Genomic DNA, 22,107 nt, shown 5'->3' with positions numbered 1-22,107 from the left:
CGACCTGAACCAGAGATCCTGTGATCCTGATCACATCCACCCAGGCACCACAGAGCAGCAGCTCTCAGACAGGCCATTGCAGGCCTGGTGAGCTTCTTCTCTTCACATTCACAGCAGCACCAACCCCGACCTCCATCCCCATGGCAACCCTCGCGGTGGCTGGAGGCCTGGTCTCAGCCCCTCGGAGCACGCGAGGCAGCCAAGCTCAGGTTGCTGGGGGAACCATAACTTTTTAATCATCCTGCATTAACAGCTTTATTACTCTGCATATTTATAAAGGTCGGTTTATTCAGATCTACCGAGAGGGAGATTCGCCACTGCTCTGGGCACCACGCGGCGCAGTTCTGTGGGGGCAAAGTGTGTGTACGGGACAAAGAGCAAGCAAAGGCGAGGCAAACAGACACACAAAGTGTCCAGAGGATGCTCACCCGGTGGTAGATCAGTGCTTGTCACAACATGCAGCATTTCCGTGGCGTTGGATTGAAAAGGCAGCTGTGAAAAGCACTAGGAGAGGGCTTTACATTAAATGGGAGCTACAAACATCGCAACAGCTGAAGGGAATGACAGCCAAAGGGGAAAAAGTACTCGACAAGCTATTTTCTGGAAGGAATGAAGGAGAAATGCAACACAAACAAAAAGTTCCCTGCCTTCCAGGGCCTTCGTGCAAGCTCGTTATTCCCAATCTGGTCCTGTACAACCCTGCTCAAAAACCTGTTTGAAAATCTTTTGGAAAAACACTGATGCTATTTTTTCGTTCGAATCAGCTGAGAAGAATGTAGTTACCAGAACACTTGGAAAGTCACAAAAATGACCTAGCGAAACACTTGGAGGTTGTCCTGGGCTCAGGGCTCTGACTTGCTCCTTTGGGATTAGCTGCCGCCCTTTAACACTCCCTACCTCCATACGCTTGTTCTCCACTTTTATTTAAGATATATTTGGGGTTTTTGCTGAGCTGCTGAGCCCCTTCATCCAGCTGGGCTAAAGGCTGTGGGGACACCAGGGCCAGGGGCTGGAGAGGTTTGGGCAGGGGCTGCTGGAGGCGACGTGCAGCCCACGGGGTTGAGCCATTTGGCTGGCCCCTTGGGTCTCACAAACAGATGAGCTCATTGCCCAGGAAATGTTCCTTCTGAAAGCAGCAGGAAAAACAAAAATGGTCAGCTTTGTGCCATGGCCTCTGGAAAATTCCTTCCAGTCACGGCGAGAGCCTGCTCCCAGACAAGTTGAGCATCCCGCTGTGCCAGCCCCGTCTCTGACAGTGAAACACAACAAAAATTGATCTTGGTTTCCTACATGGAGGCTGCTGGGTCTTTGAGAGGGCTGTGGGCACCCAGCGTCACCAGATCCTTGTCAGGGGCTGAGAAGAGCCAGGTTGTTCACTCCAGTGAGATAAACTCTGGGGAAAAGACTAAGAAACAGCCAGTGCCAGAGGGCAGCACGCAGCTGGGAGCTGTGGGGGCCGAGTCATGGGGGGAATCCTGGCCAGGCTGTGGGCTGGAGAAGGACCGTGGCCAAGCATCAACAGACAGCCAGGTCCGAGGGGCTTTTTTCTGGGGCAAAGCCCAGAAATCACGTGGGACATCTCAGCTGCAGGCACAGGACTTTGCACGTCACCCAGCCTCCGAGCTCAGGAGACTTCATGCCACGTAGGAGCGGGTGACGCGTGGTCAGACCAAGAGACCAAACGTCCATGGGAAGAGGTTAAGGACAAGATGAACCTGCTGCAGCACCTCTCCAGCTCGTCCTGCCTGTCTGTCCCAAGGCAGGTCAGATCTGCCTGCTGACAGAGCCCCACAACCAGCCCCTCTCCCCCAGGCTCCACCAGCAGCAACCACCACGCCTTATCCCAGAGCCCCAGGGCAGCCACCATCAATGCTGCGATACCTTTCGGTGCCTTTTTCCTCACCTCACAGCTTCTAAGCACGAGGTATTTTAACACCCAGCCTTGAAAAGCTTCGGGACTGTTGTGCTGTTGTGGGGTCTGCAGGCGGCGTCGTCTGTAAACGAGCACTTTGTGCACCCGGGTACTCCTCTAAAGGCCTCCCAGAGCACCATGCCATGGGCTGTCACCACTCTGGTCATGGCCAGAGCGTAACGTGGTATTTTCCCCTTAATGAAGGTCTCTCGCACAGCTTTTTCCTGTCAGGAGGAGGAAAGGCATCTCGCGGAGCCATTTGTACTGCTTTAATGATACTCAGGGCATCTATCACAGGGAAGGGTTCTGCCTGAGCTCCTTGTTTACCTCGAGTCCATTTATTTATAATATCCTCTCCTCCAGTTCTTGAATCCTTCACCTGCACGAACATCCCCCTTAGATCATCTTTATTGAATGCAGTTAAGTGTAGCTCACGGGGTTATTGAATTACAGGCATGAACTTCCCAAAATGAGATAAATCACGAACGCGTTAGCCCTTCTCTATTAAACACATTTCACCCCGAGGCGCTTTTCCATGCAGCAGACACCATATATCAAGCGCCTGAATACTCAACGTGGCTAATGGGGCTTCTTCCAGGGAGCAGGCAGGCAACGGGCGCGCAGCAGCCGCCTCCGAAGGACGGCTGAAATATTCATTAGAAATAACATCCCCAGCGTGAGGCTCGAGCAGCAGGAGCTTGGGATGGGTTTTGAGGCACATTCGTTCACATCGGGCTCTTTAACAGTGCAGGGGCTTTAACGGGGAGGTGAGGAGGAGTGCCCCAAATCCTAACCCAGCCCCAGCGATGGCACGAGGACAGCCTCTGGCAGCACCACATTTTACAGCAGGGACAGGTTTGACTCCAGAGCATCCCCAAAGCCATGGATTGCCTTTTTCTCTAGATTATTGCTTGTTCTCGCTTTCCTATTAGCTTCCCTTACCACAACATCACCTTTGGTATTTTCACAGTCAACATCATTTCAACACATTTCCTTCCCTGCCTTCTGTTTTGATGAGGCTTGGTGGGGATTTTTTGTTTGTTTTGTTTTGTCTTTGTGGATTTCTTTTTTTTTTTTTTCCTATTGCATCACCCTGTCTGAGCTCGAACCCCGGGGGAGTGGGAGGTGTGGGTGACTTTATCTGGGGGATCCTGATCCCACATCTGCTAACACCTGGAGCCGGAGGAGCACACGATGGCCAGGACAGCACCGTGGAGCGAAGGGCTGATGAGATCTGATCGAGCAGCGCCTTATCAGCCCCGGGCTTCAGCATCAATGCCTCCATCCACAGAGGGCACAGTGATGCTGCCAGCACCCAAAGGAGAAGCTATCCCCAAGGGGCGTTTCTCCAGGGCTTGTCGGGTGCCTCAGCATCGTGGCTGGGACCCGCAGGAGCAGGTGGCCGATTGAACTCAGTGTGAAGGCTGAGGAAACACGCCTGGTCACGGCAGGGCTGCCACTACACCATGAACTCCAAGAAATAATCCGTATCTTTCCTTTGGGATACACAAGAACCAACACGAGCTCCTGCAGGCTCCGTCCCACCTCAGTTATCACAATTATCCCACAGCGAAAGTGCCAACCCGTGCCCGTAACAGCACCACCAGCCACCACAGCTCGCCTCCTGGCAAGCCAAGGTGGGCCTGGGGGAGAAATGGCAGAACTGGGCACTGCTTCGGGGGCAGCTGCAGAAAGAAATCGATGGGCACAGGTCATTTCTTTACATAAAACCTTCATGTCACGACCCCAAGGCCTCGTTCTCACTAAATACTGCTTAAATGTGGGTCTGAGCGGCCAAGAGACTGAGGACAAGGTAGCTGACGAGAACCTGGGGCTGCTAACAGCCCTCAGCGAAGGAATACGAAGGAACTCGCTCCTTCTTGTCCTTCTGGAGCATTAACCAAGGCACTTTGCACTGAAGGAAAAAAGGAGAGCCCAGAAGGGTTTGCTTGCTCCGCTCCCCGCCTGCTGCCCCAGCCGCGGGAGGAACTTGCCGTTTCCACACGAATCACCCCAAAATGCAGTAGGCTCAACTCAGCCACGGCTTCAGGATGAAGGAAAACGCAAACTGAAAGAAAACGTAACCCAAACGCTGGCCTGGCACCCGGCAGGGCACTGCCCCAGGCCATTCAGTGAATTTTTAGGTGCTTTTCAGTTCATACACACACACGCAGGAAGGTAAAGGGCAAAGGGTCTCTCGCTCCCTTCCTCAGCCACTCCTCCCACCTCCATTAACACTGAAACCTGCTCGAAAAGGGGTTATCGCAAAGATTTTCTATTTTTGATTAAAGCAGGTGGGTCCTTCCCAGGGACAATAAATACAGGCTGCTGTGGCCTCTGCTGTAACACAGAGCTAGGCTTGCTTCGAGCGCCAAGGTGGAAGTGCAGGAGCGTATTCCTCCTAATGATCAGATCAAGCCTGTAGCCCCCTCTCAGCATAAGCCTAGAAAATAATTTGTTCTTTAATCAAAGCAAAGACCGGCTCCTCGACTGCAGGAATCTGAAATACGCTCAGGTTGGCCTAGAGAACTGTTGAGGAAAAAAATGAGAAGTTCAGGAATTGAGCAAGAAACACTCAGCTGTGCGAGGAAAGACAGAGCCTCGCTGCTAGCTCCCTCACACGAGTTCACAACCGTGCCACTAAAACGTTCCCAAAGACGCATACTTCACCCTTGCCTTCTCATAGCCCTCATACAAAAAGCAAAGGAAAAAAAAAGGGACAGGAGGATTTGGGTTTTGTTTGGTTTTTAAATAGCTCAGGAAAATAATGAAGAGCCTTGCCTTCGGTATCCCTAAAGACGGCGTTAAGAAACGTTATTTGATGCGAAAGATCAAATGCAGTTGCCATGACCATGACAAGATCAGCCCTAGCAGCAGTAGAAATACACCGTCTTCAAGGTATCTAGCAGAGGTCACACCAAGCATTGAAAACTTTTTCTTTACACGACTCTAGAGAAAGACACGTCACGTTCATCCCGCAGAATGACCAGCTGGCTCAGGCATCGGAACAAGTCCAATAAAAAGAGCTGATTTCCCTGCAGGGCTGCAGCTTGATGAAGCAATCCACAACGTCCACTAAAATGGAGTGAAATGAATGAAGCAACTGCAAATGGAGTAGCAGGCTATTGAGAAGTAAATGCACGGAATAATTTGGTTTTACCAGAATTGGCTGATAACGCTGCATCTTCATCCCAAATACCTTTTTCATAGGAAAAATAAATTCAAGTGCAAACAAATGCCAAGGGTTCTTTGTGTCAGTTGGCAGCATTTCCCTTCAGAAAAATGAAATTAAAGTTCACCTGCTATTTTTAAACGAAGCATGAGAGGTATCACAATATACTAGTATCAAGTCAGATTTGCATGAATATGAACAGTATTAACTCTCACGCTTTAATATGAATATGCAGAAATAAGAAAGGAAAAAAATAGGCCAACAGGACTTTAATAAAAGCAAAAATTGTACAAAAGTTACTCTTGTTACCACTTCAGTATCTGGTAACAGTCTAGAGACCAAGCATGCCAGTTCAAAGTCTACGTGAAAATTTCGGGAAGGAGGAAAAAAGGCTTTTATTGGGGGGAAGGGAAAACAACAAAAGCCAGTAAGAAGCTTAAGGCGCTCCACGCAACACCTCTGTACTTCATTTTATTTCTGAAGTTCGGGGAAGTCAGATTTGACTATCCTAAGGCCATTATGCACAGAATACCACACTATCACTAAAGTTATATTCCCCCTTTTTAAGCAGCCAACTTTGCACTCCGTTTTTCTTTAGTTTCAAGTCTCCTCCCTATTGAAACCTCTTGGCCTTCAGATAATTTCATCTACACTTGAAACTTACCCTTGGTTTGCATTTCAGGCTGGCTACAGATTTGTTTTTTCTTTTGCCCCCACCTCACCTGCACCTCGGTGCATTTTAATGGATCGTACTACTTCATATTCACCCCACATGAAACACTTGCAGGACAAAATCCTGTGTATATTGCAGAAGATATTGATGTCATAAAACCACGGTGTGGTGTTAGACACCAAGGTAAGAATGAGTTACAGAAACCATAGAAAAAACACTTAAGAAAGGTCTGTAGGTTTTGTAGATGAAAAAAAGCTCATCTATAAAACGTAGCTAGCAACAAACCCATGCCCAGTGCATCTCCATCTGATCAATTCGATGTACACAATGTAATATAATGATGTTTTACAACAGCATATTTTTTTTTCCTATTTAAAAAAATGCTTCTTGGTAGGGTTAATGGAAGCCTGCCCACCTACAATAAAACCCCTTGTTAAATATTGTTTCTCAAAACACAACCCAATATGTAGGTATGATGGGGAGCGAGGCGCTGTCGATGAAAAGGAACACAGGCAAAGCTCATATGCAGATTTATGAAAAATAAATTTATTACATAACACCTTGTTTTAACAATGTTTGATTTTTTTTATTCAGAATACTTGCGTCATTCATGTAAAATAGTTTGATACAGTACATTGTATGTAAGTTTTTCCTCATAAATTCTAAGGCTCTCCTAACACCTTGATCCTCTGCTGTAAGAATGGCACCCCTAAACAACGTGCGAACGTTTTAAAAAAAGAAAATAATTAACTGAATGAAAGTTAAAATTCACTACACCAAGCTGGTTCTCAAAAAATCATGATGAAATATCTGAATGGATGCCGCACCTTTTTAGGAAATATCACTCATGCTTTTTTAATCCCAAAGCATGCTCACAAATCATTAACACCAACAGGAAAAAAATAAAACACTGTCTATGACAATCATTTTTGCTTGTTTGCTGAACCAAACATGTTTATATCAATGACAACATACTTATTTTACTATCAAATAGCAGCTTTAATACCAGTCAAGTCATAGATTTAAAAACAAAAGCAAAAACTCATGTGGGAAATTAATCTTTGGGACATTTGAAATCTCTGGAAAAAATGCAAACGTTTTCATGTTCTTAAAAAAATCTCATTGTAGCAATTGTGTTGGTCGTAAAACATTGATCTATGTGAAAATGAACCAACCCACAAAAGTCACTAAAAATAAATGTCTATCAAAATCGTCTCAGTTGGAGTCACGGATAGTTTGCTTTGTGTTTTTTTTTGTTTTGCCATGTTACACATACTGTATGCTTCAAGTACCAGTCCGAAGATGTTGTGTACTATTGGTCAGAGAAAGTTGTTACATCAAGAGAACTCACCACATACGACAACAAAAATGCTTGCCCCTAGCACATTTCACAGTTTCAACTGCTACAGACTGTCACTGAAAAAAAATGCATCGGTCAGTCTGAACCATGTCAAGTAAACTATGGAAGTAGCATATCCACAACACAAACTGTGCTAGCACTTTCTTTTCAAGTCTAACCCCAAAACAGGTACAAATTTGGGAGCCACTGCTCCGCTCCGTGAAGGGTGGTGGGACGTGGCGGTCGGACGCGTTGAAGGTGTGGTTGTACAGTACATTCTGGTGGCCCCAGCCGGGTTCCAGGCAGGCGGCTGTGCAGCCAGGCCCGCGGCGTTAGCAGCAGTGCATTGACAATGTTCGGACGCAGCTCAGTACCGGTGTGTCTGGTGCGAGTACTGTGGCGGCTGCTGGGAGGTAGTTGAGTATCCCATGCTGCTCTGTGGCTGTGATGTGCTTGGTCCGGGGTTGGGGTAGGCAGCATGGGGGTTGGAACGCTGCAGAGGGGTGGAAGCAGAGGAAAGGTAACCCTTCGTAACACACACTGCTGCAGGACAGCTCGGTCTGCCCGCTTATTTCTTCAAGAGGTACTAAACACACACAGTCCCAAAGCACCTGCAGGCCCAGGGGGCTTTTCACTTACTCTGGTTCCAGCATGGGCAGACGTGGGCATCCGAAACACCAGGTTAGGAAGTAACAGTCACCACCAGTCAGTAATCCACCCTAATTTACTCTACGCCCTGATTTAATCTACAACCACCATAGGCAAACCTCCACTCAGCCCTCCGGATAGCTACGGTACACCTGCACGATACCAAAAGCTACTGCCTCTCACGTCACTGGTCTTCTCCACTTGCTGCCTTCCCCAGCTGAGAAGATGTTCTGGTATCTCGATATCTAGATCTTATTACTGATGAGCCACTCAGCATTATTCAGATTTTTGGATACAAAGGATATGCTTACCACCCATTTTGTCTGATGTGGGATTAAAGGCTGAGAAAGCTGTAATTGTGTAGGCTGAGGTGCTATCTAGCAGCCTTACAACTACTTGAAGGAGAATTAAAGATGACAGCCAACCTCCTCCCAGCGGAACAAGGTATTTCACAGGAAAACAGCCACAGACTGGAGCTTGGGAGCTTCAAGCTGGACACCGGGGAAAAAACATCCACTAGGAGGCCAGCACAGTACTACACAACCTTGTGCAGAGAGGCTGCGTAGCCTGTGGAAGCTTTCAACACTAAAATAAAGCCATGGCTGACCTGATTTAGCATTATCAACAGTTCTGCTTCAAGTCAGGGATTGGACTAGATGGTCTCCAGAGGTGCCTTTCAACCAGTACTTCTATGAATATTTATCAAGCGGGGCATTCGTCACTGCAAGAAGCTCTAAGCAAGCCAGAAACTAACTCAATTTTAACCTAGAAGTTATTGACACAACATGAAGTGTAAAGGAAAAGGACTGCATGTGGGATTTACAGTGCCAGCATATGACCACTTAGTAGCATTTAACATACTGCACAACTTCATTCAATTACTGTGCTGTTTCACATTAATATTAACATTTGCACACACAAAAACTGCAGTTTTGGGAAACTGCTGTGCAACATCTCGATATCACAGGATGAATGAGGATTGTTAGCAAAAGCAGCTCGGACTGGGAAACGTCTCCACAGCGAATATTCTAGGACTAGGGTGTAGCTACCAAGACCTGTCTATACCAAACTAAGGTTGAACGATGTCTTGAAAAAGCAAAATATTAAAACAGCTTTAACAATTTCATAAGCTGGAACATAAAGTAACAGCTCTTTTTTTTTGTTGTTTTGTTTTGTTTTTTGTTTGTTTGTTTTCCTGCCATTCAGCATTTAAAACAGAATCTAAAATCAAAAGCCAAACTCTACTTGAGAACATACGCTCACAGGACTGAGCTAATTCTCTCGGGGTGCAAAGCGTAAGGAGGAAGAAATGGCTGGACCAGCACTTATTGCCAGCAGGAACAAATCAGCACCGCTGTGCTTCACCATTAACACAGTGACTAAACCTGTGTGACAGCTGCCTTCGCTCTGTCGAGATGGACTGTCACTCCCCAAGTGTCTTTTTGCTCAAGTGTGACTCTTTTACATAGGAAACTGGAAAAGATCACAAGTAAAACCATTCAAAAACTGACCATTCGTGTGAGGTGTAAACAATTTCCGCATCTCTGTAACAGATTTTATCAGATGGAGGCTAATTAAAGAAGTCACACACTTTCATGAAACAGTGCAACAAATGGCTTGTGTTTAAGATAAGACACAAATATCCAGTACTCTTTATAGACCATTCATCACGAGCAAAACCTCAGAGTAGAGGATTGCTCCAGTTCATTTAGTCACATCAGCCTCAGAAGTGACACGTTGCGAAGTTAAAGGAGAAGGCACTGAAGCCTGTATGCTATATGCCTACTATTTTTATGTATAGCAGAAGGAGGTACAAGGTCATCTTGCCCCGCAGGGGACTCCGGAGTGGATGGTGAAGCTGTCTTAGTGTGTCTTGCCCAGGAGATGGCAATCCTTCTTCACAAGCTTCATATGGGGAATGTGAGCAAATTAAATGAAGAACAAAGGAACAGGTGTTTGATCAAAACAGAGGGCTGTATTGTAATGTTTGTTTGCTGTCTCCTCAAATTGCAGGATCAGAAGCAGAAAATCTGAGGAATTTTTTCAGAGAGACCTGACACCAGCAGCTTTTAACTGCTTTTGTTCTGATGACAGCAAGTTCAGTTTGCTTACCATATTTTTCAGATGCCTTGATCAAAGCGAAACCCACCCATTTCCTTCATGTAAGATTTCCTTCATGCAAAAGGAGGGGTGAGAGGAGGAGGAACACAGATTTGTTTGTTTATTTTTTAAACAGCCATGTGTTCCACCTCCTAAAGAAACAGGAAAAACAATTAGTCAGAAGCAGTCAAGTTACTAGTAAGAGTTCCTGAGATAAGAAATAGCATTTATCACTACCTCAAGGCAAAAGTATTCTGCAATTATGTTTGTTTGATGGCTGCCCCCATCTGGGATGGCTATCAGAGACTACAGAAGTTTGGATGAGCATGAACTCAAAACAAAACAACCTTAACTCCTGCCAAGGCAATTCGAGTCTTCTGTGTTCTCAACCAGCATACCTCGGCTCTTGCTCACAAAGGTGGAAGCCTGAGTTTGTTCAAACTGCCAAGCTACAGCGGCCAAATGAGGTGAAGAATGTGTAAATAGGGCAAGAAAATGGGGCTCCCTGACACAATACATGCAACCTCTGCATCAAACTCCCCAGATGCGTGACTCAACAGGACAGGAAGATTATGAGGGTTACCGCTGCGTATGCTGACTTAAAAATAAATGCAGAGAAGTAGCAGAGACAGACAGCTAAAAGGCCCAGTGATGGAAACTGCAGCTCAACAAACTGAAAGATGAATCTCCTGTAAGGGAGTGTTCTGTGATGCAGAAATCTGACTAAAAGACAGACTGTGTTTACGTTTAGAAGCACCCAACACCGCTGCACAAAAGGACAACCCCACTTTCAAACAGTTCTCAACATCTATGTCATTCAAGGAGAACCTGAGAACTGATAAGCTACTGGCGTCTTGGGTTAAAGTGTGCAAAGAAAGACACCAAGGGACTATAGGGAGGGTCTCACAATACAGCTCTTGAAACCGACCTTATTTTACATTCCTAGGTACTTGCAAGGTTAGCACAAAGCTGAAGTAGATACATTTCTTTAAGCTAGGGCAATGCCCCAGGCAGCCTTTGAGGACATCTGATACTCTCTCAAGAACAAAGCCTGACCTGTGAGATTCCACTACCCATCGGTGTTTATGGAGAACAGCCCATCAAACTGTGAAAAGAGAGTTGACTACAACAGTTGTATTAAGTGTTCTTTAACTCTCCCTAAGTTTTGCTGTGGCATGTAAGCACAGCTAAGTGGGTTCCAAACTGTTATTCTTCCTCTCCTAAATAAATAAAAAAGCAACCTGCCTTTTTCATCTTTAACTGAAAACGTAATTTTTCACTTTCCCATCTTTCAATTCCATCCAAGACTCTCTTTCAATTGGCCTTCTACACCATGCATGCTACATGAATCAGTACTGAATAGCCCCTGCCTGCTAACCCCTCCACAAATATGCCTCCTCTTGAAGTCTTTTATTCCCCAGGCATCCAAGATCTGCCATCTCTCTGACTGCTCCTATGTACATTATTCAAAAACGTCTTCCTCGCTCCTCTCTTGTAATTCCCAGGATTGCATTAATGAAAGCCTCTGTCTTTATCTCTTTTTTCCCTTTTTTTAGTCTCCAAGAGCAATCCCATAAATTCAAGTATCATCCCCTGGGATGACTCAGATATTCTTCCACTCTGGACTCTTCTGATTTGCTAACATTTGACCACAAGCTCGAATGCAGGAAGACTACAGCAAAATTTTCCTCATTTTTTTCCTCTGTACATTCCTCCTCTTCTTCACTCACTGATTGCCACCACCTCCCCTGTCTCCTCAGATCTGTAACACTTGGCTTACTCAGCCTGGAATGTTGCATGGTCTTCAGTCACATCAACTCTGCCATCCAAAACTCTCTTTCCCAATCCATTTGCCCAACTAAGACTCTTGTTCAGACTCTTGCTTCACAGCTTGTTTATTGTAATATCCTTTGCTGCCTACCACTGCAGGGTTTTCGAATCAGAAATGGTATTTTTAGGTCAAAGACAGCAGCACAACAGGTTCCTGGACCATAATCAGCACTGCCTAATATGAAGGCAATTATCAGTAGCTGTAATAATCTCTGATCCTAATTTCCTTTAAACTGACTGCTAACTTAAAAATCAATGGCATATCAATCGACAGGCAAGCCATCAACTAAATGCAGTTGTAGTAATCTGGAGGATGCAAAAAATACCATTTACGGGATTACTTTTTTAGCTTAAAGAAATACTGTTGCAAACATGAGAATCAAGCACAGGATATAAGAAAAAAAAAAAAAAAATACCTGATAGTCTGAGGTCATAATAAGTCCACCTGAGGTAGTGGTAGGAGGAACAACTCTCACTTTTTTCAGTGGGGGTCCCTGTGTGTGACTGTTGTCTTGGTTTCCTGGATGACCAGTTCCGTTAGTATGGTTATTGCCCTGCTGCTGCTGCTGGTTCTTCTCAATTGTTTAAACACAAAGAAAAATTTCAACTCAAAAGCAGTACATGAAAAAACATGAAAACAGGAAATAGTGTGAAAGCCAGTGAAGCGCGATGATACCGTTCTTCCAGTACTTACTTTATCTCCTTTATCATCTGGTTCTTCTTCTGTTAAAAATTCTCGTTTTGGGTAAGGGATTTGACAACCTGCAAAAACACTGCCCCCCAAAAAAGTCTATTTATCACTGTATTAGAACAGAGAGGTTAGACCTATTAAGATTCATACTCCACCCATGCTACTTTCAAGTTGCCTGAGTCAGAGACTAATATCTGTAACTAACCAAAAAGTTTTCCCTGTCTTACTCCCATCATAATACTAAACTTAATAAACCTGTTCACGTACATTTAAAATTTTACATCACCTTTGATAAACTCATCTAAATTCTGAAGAGTTTTCACTGTTTCTGGTAACTGGTGACTGGAAAAGCACACCACAGAGGTAGCAAGAGGTATCTGCAAGGGCACAAAGTGCTGTCTTGAGCTATAGCATAATTCACTGGCTCAGAACTAACTAAAATAGTCCTGTGAACTCCACTGACTACTAACAAAATCACCTGTAACAGAGTTAAAAATATCTAGAAGTTTCATCCGTCAATTCGTATCTAATGGAACAGGTTAATTGCTACTGCTAGTGCAAGCTAAGACTTCTCTGCCTTTAATCTGTAGAATATACTTAAAGTCTCTGTACACCTGTTAGCATTATTCATTGTGCATTCACATTAAAATGCCAACCTAAATATGAGGAAAAAAGTCAAACACTGACCTAAAACCAGTTTCTGCAAAAGCAAATCATTCACATTACAACACTAAACTACAGAGACAGGTCAGGAGCTGTTATAAATAATTCAGTAGATTTTAGTGAAATAATGTCATTTTTAATTAACTGCTTATAAATATACATACCACGTTTTGTAAATTCTTCCCTAAATAATGGTAGAGAATGATACACAGTATTGCTTTGCTAAAAAGGAACACAGTAATGCTCCCTGGTTAGCCTTGGGGCTGTGTGTGTTGTTCATTAAAAACGAAGTCAGTCATTGTCCCTAAATTTTCTTCCTTTTGTAATCTCCCTGCTTAAACAAAAAAAGAGCGTCTAGGGGAAATGTGTTTAAGTTGTTAAGGATGACAGCACAGAGACACAGAGCTGACTCCCCACCACCGCTGAATTTACAACAAAGGCTAAGACAGAAAAATGTAAACTAATTAGAGAGTGTCATTTGGCATTCTGGAGCAGAGAAGTGGACCTGAGGGCACTTAGCAGTTGTCTACAAAGATCTGTAGCATGCCTAATCAACCTGTCAGTGAATAACAAGATTAGTGCTGTGACTAATAGGATCAAAGTTCTATAAAGCAAGAGACTAATAAGAATTCTACTTAATTTTAAAAACCTTAAACAACGTTCTAGTGGTTATGGCTCTCTTTGGTTGTTAGACAGTAAGTATTCAGCTCAATATTCACAAACGTTCATAGCAGAGAGCAGACAGAAAGCATGCATTTCTAAGGCATCTCTGGGTGTACTGATAGGTTAATAAACTGACCACTTACTCGGATGTGGGAAGCGGATCTTCTAAGAAATAGGGATCCTGCATAGCCTGTTCTGAGGTAATTCTCTTTATTGGATCCATAGTAAGCAATTTCTGAAGCTAAACAAAATTAAAGATGAAAAGCTCGGCATCATCAAAACTGTTCACAGAATCTTCACTGCATTATTCGTGAAAGACAAACTGACACAGATGTGTCTGCAGTCAAAATCCTAACCATTAACAGCAGTAACCACATTCTTCTCTCTTGTTAAAATAGTAACTCCATTTCCCACTGAAGAACCACCTATTTTTACTTTCAAAGCCTAATGTGCTTGGTTAGTTCCAATCACAAATGTTCTAAAACACTCCAATATCCATGACACACCATCAGTTTTAATGGTCTGTTCACTTCCCACAAGAAGATGGAACACGCACATACTCTACCTGGTTTCTTCAACTACACCGCACTTAACAGGAAGCAATTTACCATTTAAAACATTTAAATTGGAAGCAATTTACCAACAAAACCATTTAAATCAAAATACTACTTAGCAACTGAAAAGCAAAAGTCGTGCCATACTGATTATTGCTCATTACTTAGTATTGCCATATTAGGACATCTCCATTGTCAGTAATGTAAAAATGCCATATAAAGTCACTCTTCAAAAATCTTTATGCTGTAAAAGAAAGTGGCAATCAGCACATTCAAAAATAAATAAATAAATAAATAAAACCACTTGGCCAGATAGCTTATCACCCACTCCTGCATGTAATTATCTACTCTGACAAACATGGGCTCACATCTGTTTGCTACATGCTGCTCAAAAGAACAGTTGTGCAAAATCTTCACTTTTAGTTGATTTGTTTGTATGACATGATGCAAAAACCTCTAGAGAAGTTTAATAAGCTGCCTCCTCCATGAGTACATCAAGCCTGAGCTCTGGGGCAGTTTCACTATCAGTTTAAGAGAGTGAGTGAAACTCGACCTTTATCTTTGTAAAAACTGATGAATCAGGTATCATTTTCCCCCCAAAAAAAATATTTTCAAATATCTGTGTTGGTTTAAGACAATGAAGACAACCACAAACTGTGAATACGCAAAGACAAAGCAAATTATAATATTTTAGTAAACAGCTGAACAGAGTTCAACTAAAAATCCAGCAAAACCTTACCCTTTGAGACAGCACTTCTCACTCTCATTGGGAAGTGGTTATAGAGGGCTAAGAAGCACATGTGGTATTTGCTTTATGCCTAACTTTTTAAAATGGCATATGTTTCAGTGACAGAGAGCAGCACAAAAATCCTAAAGTCATATGCATAATTGAAAAGTTATTAAAAATAATAATCTGACCTAGCCAAAACAAAGTGAAACATTTATATGGAAAGAGTTACAAACAACGCTGCTCAGATACACAGCCTTTGAGAAATGCTTAGGAATAGCCAGAAACTCACCTTCACTAATTTAAAATACCAGCAAGAGACATGAAGTCTAAATTCAGCACATTAGAGATTGAAAGGTGGCTTTAAGAACAACCATTGTACTGGTTTCCTGTTCTACTCTCATTTTGCAATTACATGAACGTTTTCAGAAGCTTGCTGGCCTTTAGACATCTGCCACTGACATTGCAAGAGTGATTTTCAATAATTTCAGTAAAAAGCATATAAGAGAAGTCACGCTCTTTCCATGTGTTAAGATTTTTCTTTGGTTTAGGAATTGCAGACCAGAGAGATTTCTATTTAACTCCGGTACTGAATAGCAGTAATGCATTCTAAAATTGTCTGTTACTCAAAAGGATGGTGAACATGCATATCTGTCTCCCCACCCACCCAGTTATTTTGTGGAATATGGTTGTGCTGGACATGCAGGGTATATGGGCACAAGGAGCTGATCTTCAGATAATAACTAGAAAATAAAAATACAAATTCTTTGTTTTACCATGGAATGCAGCATCCAAGGCAAAACTACAGCCTGATGTATTGTCAAAGACAATGATATTTAAAAGAAACGCTACACTTTAAACCTACAACATTTTGTTTAAACAATGCATAGATCTAACCAGATGTGCAAAATATTACATATGCAAACAATCTATTTCACATTTGCTCTTCATACTTCCATGGGGGGAAAAAATAAATAAAAAATAAAATTAAATAAATGCATTTTTGTAAAGATCTAGTGTCACAATGTATGTCTGAGCTGGTCATTTCCTCTCACTAGTTACTAGTGAGCATACAAAACCACCATACAGCTAGAGTTAGAAACTACACTTCCTCTCGTCAGCCTTCAGTTGTAATGATATGGTTAAGAATATAATAAATACGTATGAGTACCATCAATCCAGCTTTGTTTTTCACATAATTGACAAGGAGGCACAATAGGTATTTTCAACTCTGAGTCTGCATGCAGTCTTTGCAGAATGTCAGTTTGAGGGAACCAGAATTGTTCTCTCAAACGGCTCAAAAGCAATCCCAGGAGCCAGAAAAAAAGGAAAGAAATGAAAAAAAAAAAAAGAAAAAAAAAAGAAAGAAAGAAAGAAAGAAAGAAAAAAGAATTGCCAACATGCTGAAAAAACAGCACAAGCATAAAAAACATTGCAAAATTCTGGCACTGTATCTAGCAATTGGGTTATAAAGCCCTTCATCACATACTGACATGATGTGAACAAACTTGGTCATAATCAGCAACAGAAAGCAGAAACCACAAAGAAAGGCTAAAGATTGTGCAACCGTTGTTATCACATGGGAGAGATCGAAACTATTTTGTCCCTTTGTTCAAGTGCCAGCAAAGAAGTGAATCTTTCACTCGGTATTACAAATATTTTATAATAAGAACTGGTCAACTAAAAGACCACCTGACTGAACAACATAATAAAAACACAGTATGCTTTACACAACTTTGTGATAACATACTGTGAGCAACAGGACAATCACTGCAGTTTATATGGACCAAAATGTTTATATGTAACAAAATCTATGATAAAGTATCACAAAATTAACCAGGAACAACAGCTAGCTGTCTGTTTTCTAGGGCACAAACATTTAAGTAGGAAAAAATAAACCAGGAAAAGATAAAGAGTGGAAAAAAGCTGAAAGCAGGAAGGAGCCAATGTTGCCTCATGTAACACCACTTCTGCATGTGATGAGGGATCATGTGCATTGAAGTCAGTAAAGAAAGAAAAACTCCAGTTTTTGTTGGGAAATAAAAACATTCCATTCTTGGTAACCACAACAATCCATGCATTTACCAGCCCTGGAATTATCAGTCTGGAGTATTTTACAATTGTAGGTGGATGCAAGAAAAATACAATTTTATCTGTCCTGATCCAGAGAGTAACATGGTTGCAAAACAGCTTGTGACACAGGAAGACCTTAGAGTATGTCTACAGGAACCGGTGCCAAGAGATTCACTGAATTACTTCAGGCTCTGATGGAGGGATGTAATTCATTCACCTGCAGTTCAGCTTAGCCTCAATGAGAGCACAAACCTACGATACCTTCCAGTTTTGACAGAGTAATTGTGTGGCTGACCTAACAGTTAAGCAGCACGTTCAGTCATGGTCCCATGCTCAAACTCACTTTTATGCTCCTCATTTAGTACTACAGCACAACCAAGGATTGCGGGGTGGTGTTGCAACAAGCCACTGTGCTTCCATGTTCCCAGTGCCTGTGTCTGAGGGGCAGGTGGAAAAGGCAGGGGCAGGGAAATTGTGGGTTTTTTTTGTTCATAGATGAGTGCATCAATCAAAACCAGTGGGTGTTTTAAGACTGAATAGTAAGTTTCAGTCCAAAAGTTATCCAACCTGTATCAACAGCTCAAAGCTGACAGTATTAAACACCACGAAACATGAGGGGTCTGCAGGGCTCCATTTTAGAGCCAGTTCTCTTCGATGTTTTCATAAATGACTTGGACACAGGACTTTAAGGTATACTAAGTAAGTTTGCAGATGGCACTGAATTGGGAGGAGCAGCTGACTCCATCGAGGTTAGAGAGGCCTTGAAGAGAGATCTTGACAAATTAAAGAGCTGGGCAATCACCAACAGTATGAAGTTTAAAAAGAAAAAGTGATGGATTCTGCACCTGGGAGGGACAACCCTGGATATTTATACAGAATGGGGGGATGAAAGGCTGGGAAGCAGCCTTACAGAAAGGGATCTGAGAGTTCTGGTCAATGGCGAGTTAAGTATGAGCCAGCAGTGTGCCCTGGCAGCCCAAAGGGCTAACCTGAGGTGCATCAGGCACAGCACTGCCATCCAGTCAAGGGAAAGGACTGTCCTGCTCTGCTCTGCGCTGTGTGGCCTCATCTCAAGCACTGTGTGCAGTTTGGGGTGCCACAATATAAGAAGGACATAAAATTTATTAGAGAGCACCCAAAGGAGGGCAATAAAGATGGGGAAAGGTCTGGAGGGCAAGACATATGAGGAGCAGCTGAGGTCCCTGGGTTTGCTCAGCCCGTAGCAGAGTAGGCTGAGGGGAGGCCTCATGGCGGCCTGCAGCTCCCTCACGAGGGGAGCGGAGGGGCAGGCGCTGAGCTCTGCTCTCTGGGGACAGCGACAGGACCCGAGGGGACGGCATGGAGCTGGGACAGGGGAGGGTCAGGCTGGGGGTTAGGGAAAGGGTCTGCACCCAGAGGGGGGTCAGGCACTGGGACAGGCTGCCCAGGGCAGTGGTTGGTCACGGCACTGAGATTTCTGGAGTTCAAGACGTGCTTGGACAACGCTCTCAGACATAGAGTCTGATTTTTGGGTGGTCCTGTGTGGAGCCAGGAGTTGGACTTGATGATCTTTGTGAGCCCCTTACCACCCAGGATATAATACCCAGCTGTACGGAGGTCACAGCCCAGCGTGCCACTAAGAACATTCCAGCCTCCTGCTCCAAACTGAAAAGAGCAGAGGGAGGCTGCCATGGGATTTTAGCCTAACACCTCTGTGGAAAACAACAACATTCCTTGAGTTTGTATTTTACTGTCACCAGTGCTTCTTGGTATAAATGCAAGCATACTGAATAAAAATATATTCAAACATTCAAACCATTATCACCCTGTTGTGATACTGCAGAGAGAAGAGAAAACACTGTAGGAAGTGTTTTAAGCTATTCTCACATGATTATTTTGTGCCCAATTTTGTAGTTCTATTCAAAGTCATATCTAAACTGGCAAGACTGAGGGAGAAATTTCAGGTTAATTTGGCCATAGCACTCACAGTTCTTAAGGAAAGTTAGCTTCTCATTCAGAGAAACTTTTTATGAACTGCCAAGATCTGCAGCAAAGCCTGAACTACTCAGTGAATTTTCCTGAGCTGGGTGGTAAAACCTCCACCGCAGACTGGAGAGTGGTGTAACTACTTCAAGGTTAGTTTAAAAAATTGAGCTTTTTAAGCTAAGTAGTCTCACCTCTGAGATCAAAAAGCTTCTGTTGTTCTTCCCTCACTCTAAATAGTACAGTTACTTTACCATTCTAGCTTTGAAACATTTATTCTGAGTTGGAAACATCAAGAAAGGCAAGATGTCCATTCACAGAAACTAGATATATTTAAATTATTTCTTCTTCATACATACAGTTTGTTTCAAGAACTTGAATTTCTTTAAAACACAAAAGAAAAGGCCCAATATAGTAATTCCTAAAACACCATCACACATGAAATTACATGGCTGATTTTAACTGGAGCCTTAACAAAAAGAATTTTTATGTTTTAGGGACAACTACTGTAAGAATACTAAAGAATACTCTGAAGTTTATGTAAGAAAAATTAATGCACCAGGAAGAGATGCAGGAGTTTTCTAAACGGTTAAGTCTCAAGTACGATGTTGGTGGTGTTTTTTTGTTTGTTTGGTGGGTTTTTGTTCATTTTGTCATGTGTTCAATAGTGCACAAGAGATAAGCTTAATATGTAAAAATGAATGAGTTGAACACTAAAATCAAAACCAAGCTATTAAAAGCATGCAAAGCAGTAAAATAGCAATGAGTTGCAGTGATACTGCAAATATAACTACAAATTTAGTATGATTTAAAGACCGAAAACTTCTAATATGCCTAATACAGAAGCTAATCCAATGAATGACTCAGAATGAGGATTTAGATTTTTTCTTTCTTTCTTTTTTTTTTTTTTTTTTTTTTTTTAATGAATGCAGAAACTTACCAAGTGGAACGCCTTACTATCTGGTTTAACTTTATGTTTTTCCATATATTTGATAAGGCTGCAGTTGGTATACCTAGAAAAGCAAAAAAATGTGAAATTTTTAATATGCAAAGCATTGATCCTGCAAAGCTTTCTTTGTACTCAGGAAACATAAGAACAGGATAGTCATCTTTGCTAATCCACTAAGCAGTGGAAGAAATGCAACTACCAAGACCAGAAGAGTGATTAAAAATCATTGAGATACTACAGAAATGCATCTGTTTCCCCTTACATGCTTGTATAATACATATCACATCCACAGAGAAAGCATACTTTTAACCCACATACAGACAGCAAACTATCATTTAGATTTAAATTGCCTTTTAGCCATTTCATTACTCTATCAGTCTGGACAGTTTCATTCGATGCATTTTTAATGGCAGCACACATGGAGATAAATCTTAACACTGTCCTACAATGCACAGATTGTCACACAAACATCCATAAGCTTCTCCCCTTTTTTTTTTTTTTTTTTTTTGAGTAGAAGCTCAGAAATAAGGTTTCTAAATGGTTTCTTACAATAATATTGCAGATGCGAGACACATATATAAGATTAAAGTCTCAAATCCCTCAACTTGATCAGCAGGGAAGCAAAAAGGAAACAGCAGTAGGCTCTTAAATGCAGGTATTAGACTCTGGCAATGTGGCAGCAAAACTGTACCATATTCTTTCTTTCATAAGCTACCCTAGACACCAAGACAGAAAACGTTACTCAGTTTGTTGGAAGGTTACTACATCACTTTTATGCAGCTCTTGAAAATGAATCATTTCCAGTACCACAGATTTGGAAACAGCTGTGATAAACTGTGCTTAGCCATCTTAAGAGCTGTCTGTGGTCTTACTGGCATCACCGATTTCATACCTGCCATGAGTCGATGTGTGGCCACTTTTATATGATTCACACCAACTCAACAGTCCGAGTTCACTGTTACAAAGCAACAATAAATGTAGAGTAGGAGGGAAGTATAATAGCCTTCCTTAAGAAAGCTCATCTCAACACAGACTTACGTGTTTCTTCGGAAATCTTTCATTAAAGTTGAATGTTCGGGCATCTTTTTTATGTCTTCCCAATCTTTATCTGCAAAAATCAGCATTTATTAATCATTTTTCTTTTTCCAAAGCACAACACAGGCTTTGAAAGTATCACTGTGACCCTTATTTTTTTCATTCATCTTCTCAAACCTTGCAGCAACTTATTTCTTGGTATTCCTTGGCTCATATTGCTTTATCACCTCTTCACAAGCAATCTTCCAACACCTAAGAGATTCCAGTTGTGTGATTAACTCAAGAACTCTAAAAAGCAACTGCCAACTACAGTGAAGATCCCAAATACCCAAAAGACAACACAGAAGGAAAATGTGTCAGCCACTAGGATTGCTGCCTTCAGAATTGTTCCCTAATTTATTCAGGAACAACACAGATCTCTCGTAAACACTCTCATTTTAACGTATTTTTCCTTCTGATAGCACTGTGTTTTCTTACAGTAAAATGCACAGAGTTACTGTATAAATCTGTGCCTGTCTCAACCTAAAAGAAATACAGTTTGCCAGTTAAGACAAAGTAATATTAGCACACTCAAATTAAAGAATATTTCATCCTAAGCTCAAAAATATTGAAATGAATAAATAAATCCTTGTATGTTCACTTCTTTCCCAGTTGTTCTATTTCTTTCCCTGTCCCTTATAAATAGTTGAAACTTTCAAATATGGCAAGTATCAATTAAAGAGCAAAAGAATGCTGAAGTTAATTGAAAATTATTATTTCTTGGTAAGAAACAGACTTTCCAAATCAAGTGCAGACTGTCAAATAGCACTACTTAAACCTATCAGAAAACAATGAGAATATTATCTATTTACGTAAGCTACACAAAGACAATATAAAATCCAAATGAAGAAAGGAAAGCATAAGAAAGTGATAAAAAAAAAAACAGGCTAAAAGTAGAAAAGGAAAGTACTGCTTAAAGAAGCTAGATTAAGGGGGATTTTCATGAAAATAAAAGTATTTAATATGCAAATGCAACACTTCAGCAATCTGGAAGCAAGGAACTACATAATGGGGAAAAAGAAAGTCAAATGGAAATGTAAGAGCAAATTTAAGAACGAAATTATAGAATCACATAGA

The 22,107-nt window shown here is 42.1% G+C and overlaps 1 protein-coding gene across 7 annotated transcripts in view; it reads right to left on the bottom strand.

Annotated features, from left to right (window-relative positions):
- Positions 1-6,281: 6,281 nt before the first annotated feature.
- The window catches only part of CDK8 (cyclin dependent kinase 8), a gene marked incomplete at its 5' end in the record, with an annotated part of 72,676 nt that continues 56,850 nt past the window's right edge, over positions 6,282-22,107 (bottom strand). For 3 of the 7 annotated variants that reach the window (XM_082755904.1, XM_082755906.1, XM_082755909.1), the window contains 6 exons: positions 6,282-7,589; positions 12,091-12,249; positions 12,369-12,447; positions 13,835-13,932; positions 19,948-20,020; positions 20,995-21,064. In XM_082755904.1, coding sequence (XP_082612030.1) covers positions 7,464-7,589; positions 12,091-12,249; positions 12,369-12,447; positions 13,835-13,932; positions 19,948-20,020; positions 20,995-21,064 — 605 coding nt within the window. In that variant the 3' untranslated portion in view covers positions 6,282-7,463. The remainder of the gene's footprint in view (positions 7,590-12,090; positions 12,250-12,368; positions 12,448-13,834; positions 13,933-19,947; positions 20,021-20,994; positions 21,065-22,107) is intronic. The other 4 variants (XM_082755905.1, XR_014317109.1, XM_082755907.1 and 1 more) reach the window with 4 other exon arrangements.

Source organism: Aythya marila, assembly GCF_965140915.1.
Source record: "Aythya marila genome assembly, chromosome: 1".
NCBI lineage: Eukaryota > Metazoa > Chordata > Aves > Anseriformes > Anatidae > Aythya > Aythya marila.
The sequence above is the reverse complement of the archived record's forward strand: the minus strand, read 5'-3'. Positions and strand labels throughout refer to the sequence as shown.